Raw genomic sequence first — 9066 nt, 5'->3', positions numbered from 1 at the left:
GAGTTTTAGGACATAAAATCCAACATAATATCCTATGTATCTAATTATGTATTTGCATTTATTAAAGGTTCATGTATTTAGTTGATAGATGAAAGGTTGCATCCTTTCATAATGTCTTTTCATTTTGTATATATAGTGCTTTATTTTTCACATTTAGAAAAGAAGATTAAGAAATTTCAAATCTTGGGTTTTAAACCTTAAAAGCTTTCTAAGCTGTGTTTCTCGTGTGTTCTTGTGATAGAATGCATGAATATTTGGAGCATTCAAATGAGGATTGGTTTGTCTTACTTGTGGAGTACTTTGGAGGTCAAGGGTTGATGGGAGTTTCTAACTTTGTCTGATCCTTAGTTCATTAGATCATTTAAGTAATCTGTCATCTAGTGTATCTTAGGGGTTGAGATCAAATTGGTTATGGGGTTTATTGGGGTTGAGTTATTTGGGTCTTGTTTTTCAACATGGTTCATAGTTCTAACCTCCAAAGATTCCTTAACATTTTAGTATCAGAGCTTTGGCTCGGGATCAAATATATGTTTCCGTTGTTGCTTTATTATTTTTTTTTTTTCACTATGTCAATTTCATTTTTCTTCTTATTCATCTTGTTTGTTTCTCTCCACAAATATAAAACACAAAAAAAGACACTATGAAAGGATGCAATCTTTCATCTATCAACTAAATACACGAACCTTTAATAAAAGCAAATAGATAAATTGAATAGATACATAGGATATTAATAATGTAAATAAATCTGAATATTCATATTCATTATGACTTTTGGGTGTCCAAGAGACTCTTGAAGCTTTAGTGATTACAACTCTTCACTATTGGTTGGAAACTTATTTTCAAAGTATAAAGTTTGAAGGGTGTGTTCAACATTTTTTTTATGCATCTTTTCATCTAAAACCAAAATATAAAGGGTGTGTTTGAGCGCTAAGTTGAGTTCTGAAGTCTGAAGTTAATACATCTGCTTTGGGGTGCAAAGTTATAAGATGAAATTCTTCAATAAATGTGTAAAATAGAGAAAGAAGATATTCAATGATGAATTTACAAACTTTAATAATATTTACTATTAAAGTTGAGTTATTTAAGACCAACTTATGAAGTTGGTGGAAACACCTCATAAGGGACTATTTTGTAATAACTCTCAAAATATAATTTTTTTCAAATTTGGTATTTTCATCGAAATAAGTTCAAGATTATGTAATTTTTTTAAAATAATGACAAAATTAGTGTATATAGGAAAGAAATTACAAAACTAAGGTGGAAGGAAAAAAGTATTAAAGGGTAGCAAAATCATTTACCTAGTACACAATTATTATTGTGGCCTCCATGTTATGACTTGGTCAATGAAGACCACCGTCTACGATTTCCATTTTTTATTTTTTTAATTGTTTTCACAATTTTCCATATTAATAAGTTTATATATGAAAAAATTCGAGAACAAACTCGTGGACGAGGTCCACGATTTTTATTTATTTTTATTTTTTTAATTGTTTTCACAATTTCCTATATTAATAAGTTACCATATAAAAAAATTTGAATTAATTACATGTCGTTATTATATTAATTTCTGCATTAAATGAAAATTTGATGAAAGGTTTATATATAAATATATNTACATGTCGTTATTATATTAATTTCTGCATTAAATGAAAATTTGATGAAAGGTTTATATATAAATATATATATATATATATATATATTTCTTTTTTGAATGAAAAAATTTTTAGGTGGAATTTTGGAATATACAAAAGATTCAATTTTGTTCAGGCTGGAAAATTAAAACTTCATTCATCCAATGTAATTTGTTAATGTAACATTATATTCAGGTTCTCACTTAAAAGAAAAAAGAAAAAACTCGACTTCATGTTAATGGTAGCAATTTATTTTAATGAAATGATTTGCTTTCAAAATACATAAATATTAAAATCAACTCTATTTTTGTCAATAAATATTAAAATAACATTATTTTAAAAAAATTCTAAAATTAAAATTTGAGTCAAATGTAATGTTTGTTTTTAATTCATAATTCATGAATTTTCTAAAAAAATGCATAAATAAATATTGTAAAAAAATCTCATAAATAGATTTTAAATTTAATTGATATATATAATGTCATTAATGATAGAATATGTAAATCAATATTTTCAAATTCTATAACAAAAAAAATTCATAATCTTTAATGATCAAACATTTTGTTTAAAAAAATGGTCAAATATTAATTTTTCGTTCGAAAATCATAGACGACGATTTATGTCTCAATACTTTCGAAACTTTGTCAATAAATATTAAAATAACAAAGAATTCCTTTTCATTTAAAAAAACAAAACAAAACATAAAGGGCTACTATTTACGATATCCTATTTTCTTTCCCCTTTCTTCCTCTTCCATAGTTGCCGCAGCTGCACCCACCACGACCACCACCTCTAGTTTTTTTTTTTTTTTTTCTTTTTCTTTTTCCTTCTCTCGATCTTCGTTTCTCTGTTGCCGTCGCCGATCGCCGATCGCCGCTCCACCGCCACTTTTTTTTCTCCTCTTCTTATCTCACTCTCGGCTGCAACCTGACGCCGCCACGCTAATCACGTTAACCCCGATTCCCAGCGCAGACCAAAATCAGTTGAGCAAAAATAACGGGAGAAACTACCGGTTAGCATTTTTTTCATAGGCCTTCGTTTTTCTTTGTAATTTCTCCCCTGTTTGTCTAATTGTCGTGTTAAATTTCTCGTAAACGGTTTCTGAAGTATTCATATTTTGAAATCCTTCTGTAGCATACTAGTTCCAAAATCTATGCTAGCTCATTATGCATGATTGAAGCTCGCTTCGGAATCTAGGGCTTGTAATTCTCGTACGGGAAAGTGGGGGACGGAACTCTTTAGTGATCATCCAAGTATATTCGTGGTTTTGGCCTGGTTGAATTCTTTGTTACTGTAGATAGTGAGACTAGTTTGAAGCGTGTTTGTGAGAAAATTCGCTATCTGATTGAATTTGGGTTTCAGAGACTTTGTTGCCGGCTCATTGTTGTGAATGGAATAATTTAATCCCACCCCAAGGATTTTGGCTGTATGAGTTAGGGATGTCGGTAAATAACAACAATGCTAATAGCAACAGTATGGTGAGGAATGTGGGGGCAACTATTCCAGTGAATAACAGCCCTAGTAGTAACAATTTGGGGAGGAATGTTGGGGCGGCCCCACATTTTGGGAATTCAGGCATGGTTCCGCAAACAAGGCCAATGAACCATCATGGCCATCTACTCTCTCAGTCACAGCCTCAAATACATAGTGGGTCACATTTTTCAGGTCATTTTCAATTGTCCGAGCCACGGGCACGTACAATGTCTCATGTACAGTACACGCAGGCTCATGCTCAGGCACAAGCTCAATCTGCTCATGCACATCTTCAAGCTCATACTCAACCTGTCCATCTTCATAGTGCCAATGCTAATAATGTTAGTATAACACCCTCTATTTCAACACCTGGAACAGGGAGTTATAAGAGGCCCACTCAGAAGCCACCTTCTAGACCTGCAGGGTCTTTTAACACTAGCACTAGTTCACCATTTAAAACCATGGAGCTAACTCCAGCCACTAGAAGAAAGAAGGTTAAGCTTCCTGAGAAACAAATACCTGATAAAGTTGCTGCTCTTCTGCCAGAATCTGCTATTTATACCCAATTGCTTGAAGTTGAGGGTCGTATAGATGCTGCTCTAGCAAGAAAGAAAAAGGATATTCAAGAGTCTTTAAAGAATCCTTCATGCATTCAAAAAACCCTACGGATCTATGTCTTCAATACATTTGAAAATCAGAATCAAAATAATTCTGATCAGAATAGTGTAGAATCCCCTTCATGGTCACTTAAGATAATTGGAAGGATCTTGGAAGATGGAAAAGATCCTGTTATCACTGGAGCCATGCAAAATTATAATTCTACATACCCAAAATTTTCATCTTTCTTCAAGAAAATTACTATATACTTAGATCAAAGCCTTTATCCAGATAACCATATAATTCTATGGGAGAGTGCCCGTTCTCCTGTTCCACAAGAGGGCTTTGAAGTGAAGAGAAAAGGAGACAAAGAATTTACGGCAGTGATACGATTGGACATGAATTACACCCCCGAAAAGTTTCGTCTTTCACCTTCTCTGTCAGATGTGCTTGGAATTGAAACAGACACTCGCTCAAGGATTATGGCTGCACTATGGCAGTACGTGAAAGCTAACAAGTTGCAGAATTCAAATGATCCTTCTTTCATTACATGTGATCCAGGTCTTCGGAAAGTGTTTGGTGAAGAGAAGGTGAAATTTTCTATGGTCTCTCAGAAGATATCGCAACATTTAATTCCTCCACAGCCTATAAACATACAACATAGAGTTAAGATTTCGGGAAACTCTCCTGTTGGAACTACATGTTATGATGTCATGGTGGATGTGCCTTTTCCAATAGAAAAACAAAAGTCAGCATTCTTAGCAAACCTTGAGAAGCATAAAGATATAGATTCCTGTGATGAATTGATTACTGCTGCGGTAAAGAAGATCCATGAGCACTGTCGAAGGCGAGCTTTCTTTCTTGGCTTCAGTCAGTCTCCAGCAGATTTTATCAATAACTTGATAACTTCTCAAACAAAGGATTTAAAGATAGTTGCTGGAGATGCTAGCCGTCTTTCAGAGAGAGAACGTCACTCCAATTTCTACAGTCAATCATGGTGAGCAATAGTTGTTTATTTTATCTGTCTTCCTTTCTTGTTTGTTTATTTTATTGTACACAGGTCATTCATTGAGATCGTGTGATGAATGTTTTTATGAATTCAGTTACCTTCTTAAGTGTATTTTACATTGTATAGAGGCAGATTGGGGTTTTTTTTTTTTTAAATGATTTTAGCATTAGTGATTTAGAGCCTGAGCATATTTTGGAATGGTTACAATCACGTTCATAATCACTCCGAAATGTGTTTTTCATCATTTAAATTCAATTTTGATTATATGAAAAAAAACATATATAGAAGAGTTAAATCAAACGTAAAATTAATTTTGGATAATTAAAGATGTTTTCCAGAGTGATTTTTTAAAAAGAGTTTTCCATAGTGATTTTGAACTGAAAAAGAGTGATTTTTATTATTTCAAAATCACTCCTATATATATGCCCTTAATTATAAATGGTTTTGTAAAAAGTGTTTTATTTTAATATATGGTTTTGCACTATTTAAAATGATTTTTGATTATCCATGTTTGACTTAAAAGCGATTTCATCATCACATTACTAAAAAATCAACTATGAAAGAATAGTTGTCTTTTTAATGATTCTTGGTTAATCACATTAAAGCAATTTTTGTTTCTTCTAAGATCACTTCTGCATTTTTGCCAAACATCATTATTTCAAAATAGGGGTGTTTGGGCCACCAACTTGAAGTTGGTGGGATGGGTTTTTATAGCTCATCCATGTTTGAGGCTCCATTTATAATAGTAGTGTTTAGTATTTACATTTATTTATACCCTACTGTTAAGTATAGTAAATAATATTTCAAAAGCCTTTTTGCTACAACATTTACTGTTTTTTACAGTATTTACAATTTTTGCTCATCCTCTATTCCTCTTTGTTAGCATTTACTATGTCATATCCATACTAAAACAGTTTGTACTTCAAACACGAATTATTATAACCTACAAATTATTATAGCCCATAGACTTCAATAATCACAGTTTATGATAGTGATTTTGGCAATAATAAAAGCACTGTTTGGCATGTTTGTCAAAATCACTCTCAAACCTATTGTAAGTAGCTTTGTGATTACAGGCTATGGCAACAATGGCCCACGTGATTGGATGCTATTTTGTGCCCTATGCTCTATTCCATATATATTTTCTTCGAATACTGGCTAGATTGACCCACCCAATTGGATGCCATTTGTGTTGTGCTCTTTGTTTTGGTGGGGGTGGGGGAGGAACAACCATTGGATTACTGCATGATGGAGTGATATGCTAAATATACAGTTTTTTTTTAAAAAAAAAAAAAAATTGATTGTTGATTAGTTTATGTAATTGTGTTGAATCAGGGTGGAGGATGCTATCATTCGGTATCTGAACCGTAAACCTGCTGGAAGTGATGTTCCTGGAAGTACTTAAGGATGCCGCTCAACATCAAAATTGAAAGAGGTGACGTCAGTTTGATATTCATCTCCTTCATCAACCTTTCCTAATAGAGGGAGTAAGTATCATGAAAATTATAGGAATTCTGTATTTTAGCCCATGGCTTGTTTGACTAGGTTATTATCTAGTCAGGGAGAGTCATCTTAATTGGGCTATAACTAAAATATTTCCATTTTGTACCATTTTTCAGCTAGATGTTAGAATCATAGATGGTTTTGCTTGTCTGTTGCCAAAGGTTCTTTTTCATACAAATTACATCAAACTCAGGCAACTATCTACCATTTTCTGTTTCTTAGTGGCCTCTCTTAAAGCTATCAGATGTAGGAACATCTTATTCTAGAGAGTTTCCTGCAGGCTGCATTTGGGTGTTCACGAATGAGTAATATTATTGAAGATCTGATTTGTACTGTAGTTGTAGAGCTTGTATGTGTTGAAGATTCCTTCATTCTCAGGAGGCCGCTAATGGCTAATATACCAGGATAGATGCAGCGATTAGCAGACAAATCCGATTTGAAACCAATGCAACTCTAACCCAGGGCAATAAGAGAGAAGGTCCCACCTCCTCTTAGATTATTCTGATAAATCTGACCAAACTTTGTGACAGTTTACTGCCATTAAACTCATTGCTTTGGTGCTTTGCTATGCACATTAAATGTGCTCCCACTTGTACGTGATCAAATTCTTATCATGTACATAACATTTATGAAAGTTCCTGATTAGTTAGATTACAAATAACTTGAGTTGTTTTGAGGATTTCATTTGAAATTTATTTATTTCTATATCTACTTTGCCTTTATTTGTTTGTTGTTTTTTTTAATGTAAAGAAAATATAAAAATATTTGTGAGTTAAATGAACTCTATTGTTGAACATGTGATTTATTGTTTCTTAAGGAGTTTACTGTGTAATTTAGGAACTGTTGATCACAAGTTTGTGATTTTTAACTTCTTAAAATTTTAATTATGGAAACATGATTGGTTTGATCGTACACATCTTCATGCAATTGTATTGTGTTAACGTCTAAGTTAGTTTGATATTTGCTTGAAATATTTCTAGATCATCGAATCTTATCTGGCTAGTTGGCTGTTTCTCTTTTCCTAGTTCAATAGTACCAGTTTAATAGTTGAGTTGTGTTTAGGTTGGTCTCTTTGATAATTATTTAGTATTTAATTTTTGAAAATTAACTGTATTAACATTATCTCTCTAGGTTTTTATATTTTGTTATCTACTTTTTACTAATGTTTTAAAAAAACCAAGTCAAACTTTGAAAACTAAAAATTAAGAGATTTTAAAGCTTTTGTTTTAAGAAATTGAATAGGAATTCAAATGTTTTTTTTTTAAGAAATTTGAAATCTATAATAAGAATATTAGGAGGAAATCATAAATTTCAAAACAACAAAATAGTTGTCAAAGGGACTTCAATCGATTTGATTTTATGTTTGTTAAATAATTTAACTTTCGTGTATGAAGTTTGCAAATTGTTGTTATCATAGTGTAGGGATGGATTAATAATTTAAATCATCATATTATAGATCTAAAATTGTTGTTATCATACTTTGTATTATAAAATAGTTGCAAATATAGAAAAATGAACCAATTTATTTACAAATATAATAAAATGTCACTGTCTATAAGTGATAGATGTTGATAGACATTGAAACTAATAGATATCTATCAGTGTCTATCAGTGATAGATGTTGATAGACATTGAAACTAATAGATATCTATCAGTGTCTATCACTAATAAACAATGACATTTTGCTAGATTTGAAAATATTTCTAGCAATTTTGTCACTTAAGACAATTACCCTAAATAAAATGGTAGTTTGATAGATAAGTCTTTTTAGATTAGTATATAAGATATCTATTACTATTTCAAATGTTCATTATTTGATTGTAGTACATGGCTTTATCCATAGAAGACATGAGTCTTTGATTTATCTAATTTCTAGGGATCCATGTAGTTAAAGACTCATCTAATTTCTAGGGATCCATGTAGTTTATGGATTGTTATTAATTTAATTGTATGTATCTTGGATTTGGTTACTATCGATAAACTTTTTGGTATGTTTGTCTCTAATGTTGTTGGCATTTGATTACCATTGACTGATTTATTGTTTATTGTCTTGCTTGAGAGAGAGAGAGGATTTTAAGTTAGGTCTTGCATTCTAAACTATTTTTCTATTATGCACGAGAGCAATGGGAGGACGGTAGGGATTAATGATGAAGGGTTGTATTGTCATGCTTTATTAGCTTACTACAAAGAGATTTGGATTAGTAATTAGATGTGAACTCGAGAGAGGAAACAAGGTTAATTAATTAGATTTAATTAGGTTTGTTGTGGATAACTTTGGACCGTGGGGCATTGTACTGAGAAGAGAGGAATCAAATCAGTCCAAGAAGGATAACTGGAACTTAAAGCAACACATAAGGTCCAAGAGGAGGTCTAGGAAAAGAGGAAGGAATAGGTTGAAGCCCACTTCGAGCTCCTTGACTAAGCTCGACGAATTAGCCTGAAAATTATCCCATCTGCACTGCAAAATAGTCGAAAAGAGTCGAATACCGGAAAAAAAAAAAAAAAAAAAAAAAAAAAAAAACTTCAGTGAAGAGGGTTTCATTTCAAGACCACCATCCAAGAAGAACGAGGGAAAATCAAGTACCTCGCCATCGAATCCAAAGGGAGGTCAAGGCGTTGGAGCAATGAGAGAATGGGATATATCGCAATGTCACTCGAATTATTATTATTTCTCAACCTTCAGAATCATCTCACAATAGGGAAAAGATTGGAAGATCAACTAGAAGACCATTCGCGACCTTACCAAAGGAAAAACCCCAATGGTCGAAGAAATGAAAGAATTAAAACCCCTGGGTTTACCGAGGGCTCTACTTCTCTTCCCGAGCTCATGGACTCTATTTATGGAGGGTACTG

At 32.4% G+C, this 9066-nt stretch overlaps 1 protein-coding gene across 2 annotated transcripts; it reads left to right on the top strand.

The window, feature by feature from the left end:
- The first annotated feature begins 2349 nt into the window (after positions 1-2349).
- On the top strand, positions 2350-6920 carry LOC120078136 (SWI/SNF complex component SNF12 homolog). 2 transcript variants are annotated; one of them, XR_005481927.1, is made up of 4 exons: positions 2350-2643; positions 2766-4698; positions 6046-6197; positions 6330-6920. XR_005481927.1 is itself a non-coding variant. In XM_039032356.1 (3 exons), the coding sequence occupies exons 2-3, from the start codon at positions 3071-3073 to the stop codon at positions 6113-6115; spliced, it is 1698 nt and encodes a 565-aa protein (XP_038888284.1). In that variant the 5' UTR covers positions 2350-2643; positions 2766-3070; the 3' UTR covers positions 6116-6920. The 2 variants fall into 2 exon arrangements, 1 of the variants encoding a protein (XP_038888284.1); XM_039032356.1 differs by having other exon boundaries at positions 6046-6920.
- Positions 6921-9066: the final 2146 nt, after the last annotated feature.

The sequence above is a fragment of the Benincasa hispida genome, chromosome 5, assembly GCF_009727055.1.
Source record: "Benincasa hispida cultivar B227 chromosome 5, ASM972705v1, whole genome shotgun sequence".
In the NCBI taxonomy this organism is placed as follows: domain Eukaryota; kingdom Viridiplantae; phylum Streptophyta; class Magnoliopsida; order Cucurbitales; family Cucurbitaceae; genus Benincasa; species Benincasa hispida.
Note: the sequence above shows the minus strand (reverse complement) of the source record. Positions and strands in the feature narration are given on the sequence as shown.

Bases quoted from the DNA above. Each gene is read 5' to 3' on its own strand.
- LOC120078136 (XM_039032356.1), top strand. From the start codon at position 3,071: ATGTCGGTAAATAACAACAATGCTAATAGCAACAGTATGGTGAGGAAT. The intron at 4,699-6,045 runs GTGAGCAATAGT...GTGTTGAATCAG, and splicing joins AATTTCTACAGTCAATCATG to GGTGGAGGATGCTATCATTC.